The 17,576-nt window shown below is 37.5% G+C and overlaps 1 protein-coding gene and 1 non-coding gene across 5 annotated transcripts in view; both read left to right on the top strand.

Moving 5' to 3' along the window:
• The window catches only part of Trappc8 (trafficking protein particle complex subunit 8), a 76,764-nt gene that overhangs the window by 46,942 nt on the left and 12,246 nt on the right, over positions 1-17,576 (top strand). For all 4 annotated transcript variants that reach the window (XM_038330088.2, XM_038330087.2, XM_038330086.2 and 1 more), the window contains 10 exons: positions 1,190-1,384; positions 1,901-2,031; positions 3,010-3,084; positions 4,204-4,330; positions 6,532-6,686; positions 10,550-10,992; positions 12,805-12,952; positions 15,010-15,106; positions 16,689-16,757; positions 16,851-16,909. In XM_038330088.2, the coding sequence (XP_038186016.1) occupies positions 1,190-1,384; positions 1,901-2,031; positions 3,010-3,084; positions 4,204-4,330; positions 6,532-6,686; positions 10,550-10,992; positions 12,805-12,952; positions 15,010-15,106; positions 16,689-16,757; positions 16,851-16,909 (1,499 nt within the window). The remainder of the gene's footprint in view (positions 1-1,189; positions 1,385-1,900; positions 2,032-3,009; positions 3,085-4,203; positions 4,331-6,531; positions 6,687-10,549; positions 10,993-12,804; positions 12,953-15,009; positions 15,107-16,688; positions 16,758-16,850; positions 16,910-17,576) is intronic.
• Positions 3,872-4,034, top strand: LOC119815987. Its single transcript, XR_005285656.1, has one exon. It is a non-coding gene; the product is annotated as a U1 spliceosomal RNA (small nuclear RNA).

Below are 17,576 nucleotides of genomic sequence, written 5' to 3'. Positions count from 1 at the left end.
ACTTCTGAAAATTTATAAGAGAAATATGCAAACATGTCTGAAAGTGATGCCAGCAGAGGTAATGGGGATGTTAGGATTGGGAGGAGTTCAGAAAGGGCATTGACTTTGGTTGTGATGTTCTTTTTGTAAACAATAAAATAAAGTCAACTCATGAGATGAAAGTTGACTTAAAATTTTTTAAGGTATGACTTTGACTTGATGGCTCAAGAGGTAATGGTACTCGCTTCAGTGCCTGCCTCCCCGAGTTCAGTCCTGGGGAGCCACGTGGTGGGAGGGGAGAACTGGTGCCCGAAAGTTGTCCTCTGACCTCCACATTTGTGCCACGTATGCATTTCTCATATAAGTAAGTAAATAAATGTAATAAAAATTGTTAAGATACAAGCAGTGGGGCTGGAAAAATAGCCCAATAGTTAAGAGCACTGGTTTCTCTTCCAGAGGACCCAAGTTCAAGTCCCAGTACCCACATGGCAGTTTACAACCTTAAGTAATATGGGGTTCCAAAACCTTCTTACCTCCACGTGCCAGACACATAAGTGGTACACAGACAAACATGCAGGCAAAGCACCCATAGACATAAAATAAAAATATTCAGATTTAAAAAGCAAAAAATTATGCGGTGGTGGCACATGCTAATTCTAGCTCTTTGAAGGCAGAGGTAGGCAGAGCTCTGAGTTCAAGGCAAACCTAGTTTACTGATTGAGTTCCAGGACAGCCAGAGCTACACAGGGAAACCTTGTCTTGAAAAAGCCCATACCTTTAATCTCAGCACTTGGGAAGTGGAGGCAGGAAGATGTTTCACGTCATCTTTAAGTTACATAGCTTGTTCAAGGCTAGCTTGAGTTAGATGAGCCACTAATCAAAAACAAAATTTTCATCTATAACCAATGTTTGATTTATTTTTCTGTATGTTGAAATATTTTATGTAAAAATTGTGGAGTTTGGGGAAAATATTATTTCAAAGCCAGGAAGAAAAAGATATCAGTATTAGAATCAAGGTTGTTGTTAGGCCAGGACTACTGAGTAGTTCTTTGTATATCAGAGAATTAGAAATTGGGCAAGAGTACATGTATATGTGTATATATTTATTTGGATACCTCTAGTTCTTATTTAAAGTGTTTTATATGAGGCACATGCTCATCATGTGTCTAAGTGTGAAATTTGCTTTCTTATCCTTTTTTTCTTTTTAAAGGTGAAAAACAAGCAGCTACTCATATCAGTCTTGATCAAGAATATGACTCTGAGTCGTCCCAGCAGTGGCGAGAACTTGAGGAGCATGTTGTGGCTGTGGCTAATAAAGGGATAATCCCATCCAGTTTCTACCCCACACAGTATTGTTTGCACAGTTACTCCGATAACTCCAGATTCCCACTCGCAGTTGTAGAAGGTGGTGTAATTGAACCTAAAAATGTCTTATGTGTATGAATGTTTTCCATGCATGTGTGTATACGCACCTCATGTGTGTCTAGTGTTCCTGAGAGGTAGAAGAGGAGGATGAATCTCCTGGAATTGGAGTTAGAGATGGTTGGGAGCTGCCATGTGGGTTCTCTGCAAGACCAGCAAGTGATCTTAACCACTCTCCAGCCCAATATTTGAATGTATATTCATGACTTTTTGTTCTATTTGGAGCAAATTCAAGATAGTTTATGAGCTGCCACATTACTGGACTCCATGGGCACGAAGATCACTTAGTATGTACTAAGCATTTGTAAGCAAGTGGTGAGGCTCTATTGTCCGTGGATGTTGTGCTGGAGTACCAAGAGGGTGACATTAGGGACATCCAAGTCATTCCGAACTGATGGAATATGGTGACAAAGACAGTCTAGGCAAAAAACACTAAAGGTCTGTTGAGAGACAGTGTCAGGTTTACAAAAGTTATTAAATGTATACTTTTCTTTTGTAGAGCCAATTACAGTAGAAGTGGCTTTTAGAAACCCTTTAAAAGTTCCACTTTTGCTATCTGATTTGTCCTTGCTGTGGAAGTTTCAGCCTAAAGATGTCAATGGGAAAGACATTGAAAGAGTCAGAGAACGAGTAAGTTACTAACAGGCGTCTGTGATGTGCATGTCTCAGCTACAGCCCAACATTTTGCTGGTGTCTTACACTTTTCTCCACTTGGGTATAAAAACCACATGTAGTTGGGTGGTGGTGGCTCACGACTTTAATACTAGCACTCAGGAAGTAGAGGCAGACGGATATCCATGGGTTTGAGGCCAGCCTGGTCTGTAAGAGCTAGGTCCAGGACAGGCTCCAAAGCTACAGAGAAACCCTGTCTCAAAATACCCCCCCCCCCAAAAAAGGAAAGGAAGGAAAAAAAGCAACAACAAAAAAGATTATTCTTGAAATGCAAGAATACAGAAAAACAGGATCTTAAAACTATCTTCCTTTTATTTAGCAGTAACTACAGTAACATTTTGTTGTTTATCTTTACATTGATTTTTAATTTTTGTTTTTTTCTCATGTTTTACATTTCCTTCTACTGTTCATGTTGCTTTGCTTATTTATGTTGCTTGGTATGTGTTTTCTAGTGTTAAAATGTTGAAATAGCTCCTCTTTATGTTAACTGTTATGGATGAACCATGGACTGCGGTCATTTACTAGTTGGTTTGAAGGTCTCCATGATACTGTCACAGTAATTCTATGGTGAAGTTTTAAATTGAAACTATCGTAGAATTTTGGGTAAAACCTATGACCATTTGTGTGTTAAGTAAGCCACACCCACATATCCTATGGTATTTTTGTGCAAAGATTTTAAGTAATTATTTTGGCCATTATTAACTGTGAGCAGCTGAACTTCTTTTGGGGTCTTGTCCTCTTGATGCCTGCATCTTTGCATAGATCACTTACCCACTTTAGTTGAGCCAGGCTGAACACAATTTACAGAGCTTAACCCAGAGGCACTAGCTTCAGTTAATGTTACGCTTTGTAAATTTGGCCAGTGAGATGTTAATGATTCGTTATTTTATTCATCTGTATGTATATTTTTTTAAAAAACTATAATTTTTTCTTTAGGTTGCAGGTGAACCGGAAATGATTGGAACTGAAGTTATTTCAGAATTCTTAATTAACAGTGAAGAATCTAAAGTGGTAATTGTTTTAATTGTTTTTTCTGTCTTTTGCCTTTCTAAGCTTGTAAACGGAAAACAAAATGTAAAAGATCATCTCAATTCCTTAAAATGTTACATATTCTAGCTTTTTTAAGTCTAAACTTTGAAATATTAGAGAACTGGAATTGCTCCAAAGAAATCAGTAGAAAAGTAGTAGTTTGTCTTTTATTAAGTTTCCAGAGAAGCCAAGTACAACGTTTTACTTCTTCTTAGGATTACTATGGCAAAGGTACAGGCACTTAGGTGTGCATATTTGTTTGTTTATTTATTGAGACAGGGTCTCACTATGTAGCCTTGGCTGTCGTGGAGCTCAGAGTGTAGCCCTGACTGGCCTGGAACTCACTCCCTTGAACTCACAGAAATTGCCTGCCTCTTTCTCTCCCTCAAGTGTAGGGATTAAAGTGTGTGCCACCACACCCAGCCCAGAGTTGGTTTGTGGTTTTTGTTTTAAATTAAAAGTGTTTTTTTAAGGGCTGGGATGTTTTTAATGTGCAAAACCAATATTACAAGAGAAATTGTATTTTTTGAGGTTCAAGACATAATTTTTGATTTGTTTTTTCGTCTGACATGGTGGTGTATGACTTTATTCCCATCACTCAGAAAGCAGAGACAAGTAGATCTCTTTGAGTTTGAGGTCAGCGTGGTCTACATAGCAAGTTCCAGACTAACCAGAGCTATATAGTGAGACCCTGTCTCAATAACAAAACCAAACAAAAGCCCAAAGCAATTACTGAATTTACAGATCTTCTTTAAGGATGATGCTTTTTATACCAGCAGGGGAGATCACCATGACTAGGAAAGTGATTTCACAGGGGGCAAGCCTCTTTCATTGCACTTGGGATTTTCTGTGGCCCTGCAATTTCCCCAATTGGGGGAAACTCCACTCCATACTTTGTGACAGGTGGTGGACTGTATACATGCTTTTTTCCCTGAAGTAAAAATTAAAATAAAAAAAAAAGAAAATTACTTTTCCTTAAGAAACATTGTCATTTTAAAAGTTTAGATCATGAGTTAATTCTACAACATTCCAAAATTGAGGTACTGTGCTATTTTAAGATCCTATGAAAACATAATAAGAATGACTTCAATATTTCCATAGGCAAGACTGAAGCTCTTTCCCCATCACATAGGGGAGCTGCACATTCTGGGAGTTGTGTATAATCTTGGCACTATTCAGGGCTCCGTGACAGTAGATGGCATTGGTGCTCTTCCTGGATGTCACACAGGTAAAGCTATAGCATCGATAAGCAGTTAGAAAAGTAACTCTTAAACCATCCCATAGAATACAATGAATGAGTAGAGGTTTTTTCTAAATAGGTCTAACATGCCTTTCAAGCATATCTAGCCTTTTGACATTGCCCGTGTTACATTGTCATCTAAAAAGTTCCTATTTGAGAACTGCAGTCAAATTACAAAAAAATGTTGCCAAGAAAAATCTCATAATATTTTAATGTGTTGCACTGTAAGTTGGACACGCCATATAATGACATCTAGACATGGATAAGCATATGTAATTTAGATTATTCTAACTTCTGGCATAGATTCAAAGGAATTGTATTCCCTTGATTAAAATTTTTGTTATTGATCTCAATTTAGTAAATTGTGACTAAATAAGTTACACTTGTTGAAATATCTGCTGCCAATACAAAACAACCTTCATATATTTTGTTTTTAATATTTCCTTTCTATAAAACAACATACTAAAGCCAGTTTCCTCTGTCTTTGGATATTAAATATTCAAAGCCACCTGTGGCAGTACATGTCAGTAATCCCAGCTTCTTGGGAGGCTAAGACAGGAGTATTGCAAAAATAGCCTGAACAGTTTAGCCAGACAGTGTTTCAGAATAAAATTTGGGCTATTGGTGTAGCTCCTTAGTAGTATATCTATCTGCCTAGCGTGAGGTCCCAGGTTCAGTCTTCAGTACTGACAAAGAACAAAACAACAGGGAAAAAAAATCACTTGAAATATTGTTTCTATATCCAAAAGTAGCAGAGTTAGTTTTAAGCTGAGATTCTTGGTGCCCTAAATAGTATTCTCTGCAGACTTTGATGAAAGCTAAAGATACATACATGTAGTTTACATGGTTTGGTGGGTTTTATTTGGTTGGTTTTTAAATAATTTGGAGAACTCTACAAGATCCTAATACTGCTTTATAATTGATGTATAGTTGGTAAGATGCTAAGAAGGGAGTTGTAATAAACTACTGTAGTTCTAGAACTTTATTTTTAGTAATGTGTCTTCCTCACAAATTAAAATTGACTGCTATTCATGTGATGGGTGTGAATTTAGCATTCATAAAAGCTGATTATTAACAGTGAGAGTCTCCTGGAACACTTGCTCTCCCTTGCCCTTGTAGTTAAGATTTTCACTTGGACTTAAGAGAAACTCAGATAGACAGGATGAATCAGCAGAAACACAAAGCTACAAATACTAACACACAAAAATTGAGTGTGGTCTTTTGCGTTTTAGTGCTGTATTTCTGCTTACTATTTGATAAGTGAGGCATGGAATTTGTAAGTAGTCTTGCAAATTGATTACATTTTTAAAGCAGTGTGAGTATTAAGGATTTTGTTTTAACTTTGCTTTCTCGCTCGTACTTAACTCCTAATCTAGTACCATGGAATTATGATAGCCCATAAAATATATCTTACAGGGTGCTAAACAAGGTACATTGAAGATCATAATTTATGTTATGTGTGACAGTGGCTCTGAATTAACATTAAAATAAAAACCCATCTTATAAACAGAATTTTCATGCCGTTTTAGTATCGATACCTTTTCATTCAGAATATTCATAGAAATCTGGGTACAATAATTTGTGGGAATGCTGCATTATATATCTAATCTGGACCCGTCACAACGATCAAAGGCACTAAGTAGCCTTCAGGAAAGATGGAGTTATAGGCCCATCCTAGCCCTTTTAAACATGTGAGTACATGTTTTACGTGTTATTGAAGATAATGAAGAAGTTAAAACTATCTGTATTATAATTTTCATTGTTTAGCCTTTTGAGACAATGCAGTTAAGTATACATCCTCAAAATAGTGCTGTTAGTAAGAGTAAATAACCTATTTTATGATTTTCTTTAATATTTCCTCATAGCCCACATCAACACTAGGCCCAAGACAGTTGTTCTTGGATCTTTTTTGGTGAATAAATACTGTTTTTTTAAAGACTTCTATTCAATGATATGTAGCCTTTATGCAACATTAGTAAATACAGAACAAAAATGAGATATTGGATAGCATAGTATAGATGATATTAAACATGAAATTAAATTGATGTATATTTACTGTTGTAATTACATGTGTTACTCAGCAATTACCTGGAATTTTTCTAGCATTTGTGGAAATTTATAGTATTCATAGAATTCAAGTTAAATCATCAAACTTATATTATTTTAGGGTATTGATTTTTTAATTTCAGGAAAACATTCTTTGAGTATGTCAGTCCGAGGGAGACAGGATTTAGAAATTCAAGGCCCACGACTTAACAACACGAAGGAAGAGAAGACATCTGTCAAGTACGGCCCTGACCGACGTTTAGACCCTATCGTCACCGAGGAGATGCCGCTACTGGAGGTATCGCACTTCTAACCGTGTCATGGCCATGACGATTTACAGAGCCAGATGATGTTTCAAAGAAGTTAATTTTAGGTTGAGGTTATTGATAGTACATTGAATTGTACTTTTTATTGTTTTGTTTTAAAGCAGGGTCTCTCTATGTAGTCCTAACTGGCCTTGAACTCACAGAGATCTGCCTCCTGAGTGCTGGGATTTAAATTGCACTTTTAAACCATTGTTAGCTAAATAGTTCTCATTGACAGAGGTCAGGCTATGAGCAAATTGACCTTGCCACTACAGCCATGCTATAAGATACAATCTTCAACATACTAGTAGACACTGGGGAATATTTGTAACTCAGCACCTTGGTTATTGAACTCGATGACCCTTTTGCAATTTATAAAAATAATACGTGAGTCAATGCTCTTAGACAGTCTAAGCAATATACAACTATGTGGGGATGAATGCACCTGGAAAGTAACCCAGACTTAGACAACATGACCTATAATGTCTGTATGTATATATGTGAGTGGAGCTATATGTAAGGAGACCATGAGAAAAAGGTGTTGATGAAGGAGAGAAAAGCAGTAGGATGTGACATGTGAACAGAAAGCCTATGTGGGGACATATACGGAGGAGTATATGTTTATAAGTACCTTAATGAAATTTAAAACTCTGTTAGTTTCTAGTTTCCCTGGTAGGAATGGCCACCTTTCTCCAAAAGATGCTTGCACTGTGATCCCAAAATGGTGTTTATGTTTTTAGAACTTGTGATCCTTATAAATACCATCATGTCACATGGTTGGGTGGTAGTAATGTTGTGTATTAAGATGAAACCATTGTTGAGTTGCATGTATTCTGCTCAGATCTAATACATTTAAAGGCAAAGGGGCCAGTTTAATGGTGGGGGGAGGATATGGGCCCAAGTACTGCTTTCTTGATAAATATTTTATGCATGTTTTAACTTTATTTGGTATCTTTGTCTATGTTGAGAACTTTTACTTATCTAAAATCATATTTAACTTTTTTATTTGTTGATTTCTGTGTTCTGTACTGACTCTTTTAAAAAGTCAACTTTTCAGTTAAGTTAAATTTTATTGGTTAATTGTGATGCTGGAGCTAAATCCAGGGCCTCAGATGTGCTAGATACACATTCTGCCATTGAACCAGCTGTCTTATTTACTAATGTTTGTATGCTTTAAAATTTTTATTCTTTCTGTTTATTTTTGGTTTTTCTTCACATTATTTATTTTGCATGAGTGTTTAGGTGCATATACTAGAGTATGCTTGTGAGGTCAGAAGGCAGTTGTTTTTCTCCTGCTGTGTGAGTTTGAGGGTAGAATTTCAGCCAATACCTTCACCTGCTGAATGTCTTGCCACTTATTTGTGGAGTCTGTGTAGCCCAGGTTGTCCTGGGACTGCTAGTCTTCCCACTTTTGTCTACCCAGTGCCTGGGCATCCTGCATGTCATATTTGTGTTTTAAATTGAAGTAGCGTGTTCTCCTGAATGTCAGAGGGATAAGAACAAAGTTTGTTTCTAGTCCTAGTACTTTTAGTATGGTACAGGGTACTCATTATGTCATCCGTTTACTGATATTCTGAAAATATCCACACTTTTTCCTCCTCAAAGTTTTTATTATTTGTTTGTTGAGATATAGGGTCTTACTATATTAGCCATGGCTAGCCTGGAACTTGATATTTAGACCAGACTGGCCTGAGATCAGCCTACTTCTGCCATTTGAGTGTTGGGACTAAAGACATGGGCCACCACGTGTGGTTGTTTATTTGCCATTGTGTGCTACCTCTTTGATTCTGTGGTATTTCCTTATTTGGTGTTTGTCATATCTTTAACATGGCAATTCCAGTCTCCTAATCTCCCACTTACCTATCAGCTTTAAGTTCGTACAATGATAATTCATTGCCATTGCATAGTTGTAGCTAAGATTAGCTAGGAATGAATTAAGACAGATTGAGTTTAAATGCCATGTTAAGTATGCTCTCTTTTATAGCTTAAAGTCATAGATGTTTATCTGGAATTCTATAGGTAACAGTTTATGAGGGCTTACTTTCAGAAGCAGATATTCTAATCACTATAGTAAGTTTTTAAAATAAATTAGTAAAGGTCACCAAAACACACTTAATTCTACTAGTTTGCAGGGTTTTTTTTTTTTTTTATAAAACCATATAATTGGTATGTTCCTTAGTTATTAAAGCTTTTAATAGTATAACCAGCTGGGGGATAGTGGTGGCGCATGCCTTTAATCCTAGCACTCAGAATGCAGAGGCAGGTGGTTCTCTGTATGAGGTCAGCCAGGTCTGCAGAGGTCAGCCAGGTCTGCAGAATGAGTTCTAGGACAGCCAGGTCTGCACAGAGAAACCCTGTCTGGAAAAACAGGGAGAAAAAGTATAACTTTTTTGTATCTCTTTAACTTAATAATTTTACCTTTTTTTGTTGAGAACCTTATATATGAACCCTGTCACTCTCATTGCCCTTAACTACTCTAACTCCTCCTATGTTCTCCCTCCCAAATCTGTGATCTCCTTTTTATTGTTGTGTGTGTGTGTACATGTGTACATGTGTAAACTTTCTGAGTTTATTCAGTTTTGCACGTGTGTACGTGTCCAGGGCTAACTACTTGGGTTTGGATGACCTATGTGAGAACTCATTCCTTCGGTCTCCTTTATTGTCAGCCATTGACATCTGCAGCTCTTCATCTGGGGTGCGACCATGTGGAATTTCCTGTCAGTGTTTTCATATTCACTGTGCTGTCATTATGCTGGTCTTGTTCAGGCAACCATATTGTTTGTGGGCATGGGTGCAACTTCTGTTATATATAGAAAACACCAATAGCAAATACCTTTGTCTTTGGCTCTTACAATCTTCCTACCCCCTCTTCCTTGATGTTTCCTAAGCTTTATATGTAGAAGTTATAAGTCGTGTTCTTAGATGACACACAGTTAAAGATAGAGCTTTATTCTGAGTCCCAGTTCTAAATGTTTAACCTTAGAAAACCTCCTAACTCACTACGTGAACCAGGTACTGTCATTGGCTTAAACTTTGTGGAACTTAGTGGCTTTTAAATTCACACCCATCCTGTATTTGGAACTGCTTAAATAATAGCTCATGTTTGTTCTTGTGTGGCAGTTTGAACGTCATGCATCTGAGCAGGATGTTTGGAAGGAGGCGGCTTCTTACTCTATGTAGAAGCAACTAGCTTTTTGGCTGACCAAACAAAAAGTCTTGTAAAGAATGAACATTTGCACGTATTTGGTATTGAGATTAGGACCAGAGACCTTGTGGGTGAATGCTGGGGTGTGTTTTCAAGAGTTTCATTTTTGTTAATCTCTGGGGAGTCATTAAGTTTCTAGTTTTGGTTTCTTAGCATTTGAGTAGTCTGATTTATGCCTAGCTTTTATCCACAGTTTGAAAAATCCTCCATTTCTCAGTTTGGGTTTTGCCCCTTTGAGTTACTAGAAGCCTAGGGTTGTTTGGAGCTTTTGGATTTTAAAGTTGTAAATATGGAATCATGGGCCTCTGTGTTCTCCTGTGAGAGCCATGGGTAGTTACTGATACAGTTAGCTACTTTTAAACTTGACATTAGTAACAGTTATAGGACTAATTTTCATCTAATTTTTACAGCCATTTATAATAGCCTTTAACTTGTCCATAATCTACATAGTCATGCAAGTTTGACAAATTAGTCATATTGTTCTTGTATTTTAAATTCAGAATTTAAAATCTGTGTGGCAAAATAACATTAGATGCTTGATATAAAGGTAGAGCTATGAAGTAACTAGTTCTTTTAGAAAACAGTCTCAGCGTTGCTCATTAGAGGCTCAGAATTTTAACAGTATAATAATATTTTTTCCCTCCAATGCAGGTGTTCTTTATACATTTTCCTACAGGGCTCCTCTGTGGAGAAATCCGAAAAGCATATGTAGAATTTGTCAATGTCAGCAAATGTCCTCTGACTGGACTGAAGGTTGTGTCTAAACGTCCCGAGTTCTTCACCTTTGGTGTCAATACTGCTGCTCTGACACCACTGAGCCCCTCGACGTCGGAACACTGCAGTGCTTACAAGACGGTGGTTACAGGCTCCCCCTCTGCGGGCACGGCGCTTGTGTCATCAGCGTCGTCCGTGGACTTTGGGGCCAGCACAGGACAGCAGCTGGAGGCCATTCCTGTCCCCCTTCCTGACTCCGTGCTGCTCCCCGGAGCTTCTGTCCAGCTGCCAATGTGGCTTCGTGGGCCAGACGAAGAGGGTGTCCATGAGATTAACTTTTTATTTTACTATGAAAGTGTTAAAAAGCAGCCTAAAAGACGGTGGGTGATTTAAAACTTTTAAACTGTAAAATCTGTACTTAGTATGGTTACGTATTTGAATAAATAGTTGGTACTTGTTAATATATTGTAGATCATTGTTTACTAAAAGTCACTATTTTCCTGGCAGCGTGGTACGTGCCTTTAATCACAGTGCTGGGAGGCAGAGGCAGGTGGATCTCGAGTTCAAGGCTAGCTTGGTCTACAGAGCAAGTTCCTGGATGACCAGGGGCTACACAGAGAAACTCTGTCTTGAAAAACAAACAAAATATCTTTCAAATTGTACACGATGTTTATATGTAAACTTGTTATAACTATAACTTAATTCTAGGTAGCTAAGAATAGAAAGAAATTTAACTACATAAAGTTCTGTTTTTTTTTTTAAAGTAGAAAATGAAAACAAACCTTCAACATTTTTAGTTGTTTTAAGTTTATAAACTTTTCCATTCTTTGATAGATTTAAATACTCTATCATTTGTATATCAAGCCCCCTCCCGTACAGCTTCCTTTTGTAAGAATATAATTTTGGTATGTATGAGAAATGTGTGTGCAGTGGTGTTGCAGTGGATAATCACTTAAGATCTCCAGCCTCCCTGTTCTGTACAACCTCAAGCCTACCTACATGTTGCATAGCAGAATTCGAATACGACTATCACCTTTATAAAATTAACATTTGTTTTATTCTGTAGAATATCTAAATGTCATGGGAAACAATATAAGGGCAAAAATCAGAAAAGTGTTGGTATTTTGGGCTCTTAGTAATGTAGATAATCCTTGAGAGGAAGGACACAGGGACACAGTGCACTCCAGCCAGGGAAGTTAGTGGTGAGGTAGTAAGGTGGACTGCAGAGCACAGGAGAGATTTCAGAACATGGATTCAAGTGGATAGGAGTCAACCACTCCAGCAAGTAGCTTTATCTACAAATATCGGTTTACCAGTTAGAGAAAAATAAGAACTGGATGTTTTACAAGCTGTGGGAAAGAAGTCAAGTAGGGTATGGTGTACATACATACATGCCTGTAATCAGGGAGGTGAAGGCAAGATCAGGAATATAAGGCTACCCTGAAGCAACACAGTCTTTGACTTAAAAAATTAAATATTATATTTGAAAAATCAAGTTAAAAGTTGTGGTTTTGGGCCTGGGAGTACGTTCCTCAGTGGTTAAGAGTTCCTGATGTTCTTCCAGAGGATCCATGTTTGGTACCCAGCATTCGTATTCGGTGTCTCACAACTGCTTGCAATACAGTTCTAGGTGATCTGGTGCCTTCTTCTGGTCTCTTTGGATACCCAGCATATGTGGCATGCACACACATTAAGAAAAAAAATTGAGTGTGGTTTTGTTGGTAGTTTTAATTTTGAGACCTATTTATTTATTTTGAGACAGGATCTCATGATGTAGGTAGCCTTGGCTAGCCTGGAACTCACTATAGACCAATTGGCCTCAAACTCACAGAGATTATTCTACCTCTGCATCCTGAGTGCTGGGATTAAAGGCGTGCACACCCATACTTGGGGAGCATCTTTGGGACCACTTTTAAGAGAGATGTATTTGTTGCTATGTGAAGGTTATTTTTCACTGTGAAATAGTTTGATGAGCAGGAGAAAAGCCTAGAGCCAGGATCACTGTTAGTTTGCTTCAAATTGAGAAAAAAACTGAACTGAACGTAGTCTATAATTTTACCTTATTGTATTCTTTGTTTTCTGGTTATATGCAATCCTGGAAGTTACTATGTTTCTGGTTTTTATTTAGAATTAGAGATTTGTAATGTAGGGAGAGACCCTTAGATTCAGTTTGTGTGTGTTTTAATTTTCAGGCACAGAATTTTAAGGCACACTGCAGTTATTTGTACTAGCCGGTCTTTGAGCGTGCGAGCAACTGTCTGCAGAAGTAATTCACTTGAGGATGAAGAAGGCAGGGGAGGCAATATGCTAGTCTTTGTGGATGTGGAAAATACCAATACTGTAAGTTATTTTAAACCTGAATTTTATTTTAAAGTCTGTTGAGAAATGTTTGTTCTTGGTAAATGTTTTTTTTTCTCTACAATTTAGCGTAAGTAAGAATTTTAAACTATTCACATGAGCTAGTATGAAAACATCTTAATATTCTCCACTGGCTTTGATTTCTGTGAAAGGATCTCATAATCATATGGTACATCGATGTCAGGTGTAGTATTTGGTGATGCAGTCTGAGAGGTAATGAAGTGTGTAGTTCTGTGAGGATTTTACTTTCTGTATTAACAACCCTGTTCTCGTGTGCTCTGACAGCACCATTTCCTTTATAAAGGACATTTCTGTCTGTATACTCTGTCAAGAAGGTGTGATTGTAAAGCTTATAGAATCTCAAGTTGATCGGTTCAGATACTTATCAAATGTTATTAGTTTTGTAATACTTTTAGTTTCATAAATCTGTGAAACCACTTTCTAGGAAACATTGGGGTTTATTGTGCTGAAATGTTGGTAATTTTCACAAGACTGTTCATTATTTGAGTAGAAAATGTTGGTAATTTCTAGGTAGTTTCTAATGTCAGATTAGCTCTCATTTAGGAAAACATAAAAATTATATACAATTTAAGTTATACACTAGTTTGAGATTTTTTGTTGTTTCTTGTCTCTTGTCTCCTTCCCTCCCTCCCTTTCTCCTTCCTTCCCTCTCTTTCTTTCTCCTTTCATTCTTCCATAGTGACTCACTGTATGTTATTCTAGGTAACTGTGAATTTGTCAGCCTCCAGGTTGCCAGGATTATAGGCATGTGGCAGGTGTCACTGTGTCCACTAATTTTGTTTGTTTACTTTTTACCTTATGGAAAGTGAGATATTTCTGGAGAAAACTCATCAGAAGAAATAAAAGTGTCTTTTTCTTTTTTTGAGCATGAGATCTGGTCTGTGTTTTTTTTTTTTTCTTTTTTCTTTTTTTTTTTTTTTTTTTTTTTTTTTTTTTTTTTGGTTTTTCAAGACAGGGTTTCTCTGCAGCTTTTTTGGAGCCTGTCCTGGAACTAGCTCTTGTAGACCAGGCTGGTCTCGAACTCACAGAGATCCTCCCGAGTGCTGGGATTAAAGGCGTGCACCACCACTGCCCGGCTCTGGTCTGTCTTTGAATTTCTAAGCCCATGCTTCTACCTCCTGAGCACTGAAATTATAGCACTGAGATATGGCTTATAGATTGCTAGGAATTGGACACAGGGCTTCATGAATGCTAGGCCAACCGAACTGTCACCATAGCTCAGAAGGTGTCATAATTTTAGTTAAAACTCCACAGTAGATTTATACTTTGAATAAATACTCAAATATACTTTGAGTCAGAGTCTCATTCTGTAACCTCTGTAAATCTGAAACTTGAAATGTTGCCCATAAACATTTGGTCCTTTTGCTCCAGCCTCCCAAGAGCTGGTATTGAAAGTGAACTGCCATACCTGGCTAATGAATAATTTTGATTATTAAAATCTACCAGAAATAGTAGATTCTAATAACTTTATGTATGGATAACTGTGGATATATAATATACAAATATATTTCATTGTTGCTTTCTCTAAAGTGTTGGAGAGGATTTAAATAACTTTCTGAGATACGTATGGTTGAATTATTTCAGATACATATTACATTTAATGTTTTTATTTTATTTCTGAAGATTTGTTTTTATTTTATACATATGAATGTTTTGCCTGCTTATATGTAACTGTATGTGTGTCTGGTGCCAGAAGTAAGGGCTGAATTCTCTGGAAATGAAGTTATAGATTATTGTAAGCTGCCATTTGGGTGCTGAGAGTTGAACCTAGGTCCTCTAGAAACTCAGCAAGTGTTCTTAACTGTTGAGCCATCTCTCTAGCCCTCCTCCTTATTCTATTTATTTTCCTCTACTGGGAATGAAATGGGGCCTTGTACCTGAGGCAAGTGCTCTACCATTGAGCTCCATCCCCATCCTCCAATTACTTTTGCTTGATTTGAGTAGCTTCTGATTTTGTCCTCGGAGTTTTTTAATTCAGTGCTTTTAGCCTCAAATGACTTTTTTTGTGTCTCTGACAGAGTGAAGCAGGGGTTAAAGAGTTCCACATGGTACAGGTGTCGAGCAGTAGTAAGCACTGGCAGCTGCACAAATCCGTGAACATCTCTGAAAACAAAGGTCTGTACCCTTAGCCTCACACTGATTATTATTTGGAGGCTTGTGTTAGTCACTTGTGGTGGTGGTGGTAACCAAATATATAAAGATGCAACTTAAGGGAGGAAGGGTTTGTTTTGACTACAGTGTGAAGGGATACAGTCCATCCTTTCAGGGAAGCCATTGGGGTAGGAGCATGACATGCCTGGCCATGCTGCATCTTTGTCAGGAAGCAGAGAGAGTAGTTAGGAGGTGGGGCTAGGAATAAGACCTCAAGGCCTGCGTGAGTGGCCTTCCACCAGCAAGGCACCACTAGCTGTGGACCACTTATTTGAATATACCAGCAGTGGGGACATTTCACATTTGAAGAATAGGAATTAACTAAACATATGGAAAAATCTGTATGTTCAGCTGCATGGCATATTCGTGTTTACTGGAGAAAAATTGGTTGTGATTTTAGTGTAAATTATGCTGCTAACTCATATAGACTTTAGTAGCCAGTAAAATAAATCAGCATTTATTTCCTTTTACTTATTTTTGTGTTTGTATCTATGTGCATTTATTTTCCACAGCACACATGTGGAGGTCAAAGGACAACTTGGAGGAGTCAGTTCTCTCCTTCCTCCATGTGGATCTCAATATTAAACTCAAGTCATCAGATTTGGTAGTAACCACCTATACCTGTTAAACCATCTTTCTGGCCCTATAAGAACATTTTAAAGCCAGATAAAGTGGTAGAAAATACACTATGTCAGAAATTTTTATAAGTCATGAATGTGGAGTATAGAAGGAGCAGCGGGCTGCGGCCCGGCTCCTGCACAGCTAGCTTTACAACCGAAATAACAACACACAAATTGTATTCATTTAAACACTGCCTGGCCCATTAGTTTCAGCCTCTTATTGGCTAATTCTCACATCTTGCTTTAACCCATATTTAGTAAGCTTTAAGCCATATTTAGTAATCTGTGTAGCACCACGAGATGGTGGCTTACCGGGAAAGATTCTAGTCTACATCCGTCTCGGGCTGAAGAATCATGGTGTTTGACTCACTTCCCTTCTTGCCAGCATTCTGTTCTGTCTACTCCACCTACCTATGTTCTGGCCTATCAGGCCAAGCAGTTTCTTTATTAATTAACCAATGAAAGCAACACATAGAAAGAAGACCCACCTACATCAGTGGAGAAGCACTAAAAAGAAATGGTTGAAAAATACTAAAAGGGCATGATCAAGTGTAAGACCATGGGGGTGCCTAGTATTCCGAAGTTCTTACCTTCCCAGCTTAGTGTTTAAGACGTCAGATGTCAAATACACATACACAATCATAGTCACATATGCTTGTGTATCTTAAGAGTCTGAATTTTAAGCTTTTCAAGTGGTTAATAAATATTCATTTCATTGAAAAGACAACAGTTTTTTGGAGACAAGGCTGTCCTAGAATTTATTGTGTAGGCCAGGTTGGCCTCAAACTCAAGAGATTTGTGTACATTGCCACACCCAACCAAATGAAATCTCTTCTTATAAGTTACTTTCTGTTTTGATGAAGGAAGTTTGAATAATGAATTGGGATTTGCACATGTTATAACCTGAGAAACATTTTTATTTCTAGATGCCAAACTTGCCAGTAGGGAGAAGGGAAAATTTTGCTTCAAGGCAGTAAGATGTAAACAAAAAGAAGGTAAATTTGTTTTACTTTGATAGTTTATTAAATGTCCATTTTATATCTTATAGCAGTAATATGATTAGTTTGTTTTCCTGGTTTTTTTTTTAGCTGCTGTACAGTCCTCTGAAAAATACACTTTTGCAGATATCATCTTTGGAAATGAACAGGTATGCAGTGATGCACAGTAGTATTTGATTTAATTGTCTGTTCTGAAAAAAACTGTGGCATCACTAATAATCATCTTTGAATAGTGAGCATCTGAACTTTATATACTTTTATAGCCCACCTTTAATTCAAGCATGCCGTATGGACTATACCACTTTAATTACATAAAACTAACTTTTGAAAATACCCAGTCATGGAAACACAGTGCTTGGGATTTTAGAAAAGCCAGAATTACTTGAGGAAACGTTTCTGTTTAGAAAAAGTGACCATAGTGCAGCTATTTTTTTTTCTAAGTGGGCCCTCTGTTTTCTAAGTCTACTTAAAAGTCTTTTAACATGTTGTCATCTTCAAATTTGGGCATATCACATAGTTCTGAGACCTGGAAACACCGGGTAGGTACTTAGGCTGTCTTAGAATTAGAATTAGGTTTTTGTAAACACTTGATCATAATATGCATGAGTCATCTAGAGCAAGTTTTCAAATGTTAAGAAGTGTGCATTGGGGATCTTATTAAGATGCCAGTTCTGGGGGCTGGAGAGATGGCTCAGAGGTTAAGAGCACTGGCTGCTTCCAAAGTTCCCAGAAACCACATTGTGGCTCACAACCATCTGTAATGAAATCTGGTACCCTCTTCTGGCATGCAGGCAAAACTCTGTATACATAATAATT

Source organism: Arvicola amphibius, chromosome 5 (genome assembly GCF_903992535.2).
Source record: "Arvicola amphibius chromosome 5, mArvAmp1.2, whole genome shotgun sequence".
Lineage (NCBI taxonomy): Eukaryota > Metazoa > Chordata > Mammalia > Rodentia > Cricetidae > Arvicola > Arvicola amphibius.
This window is presented reverse-complemented; position numbering and strand designations above follow the sequence as displayed.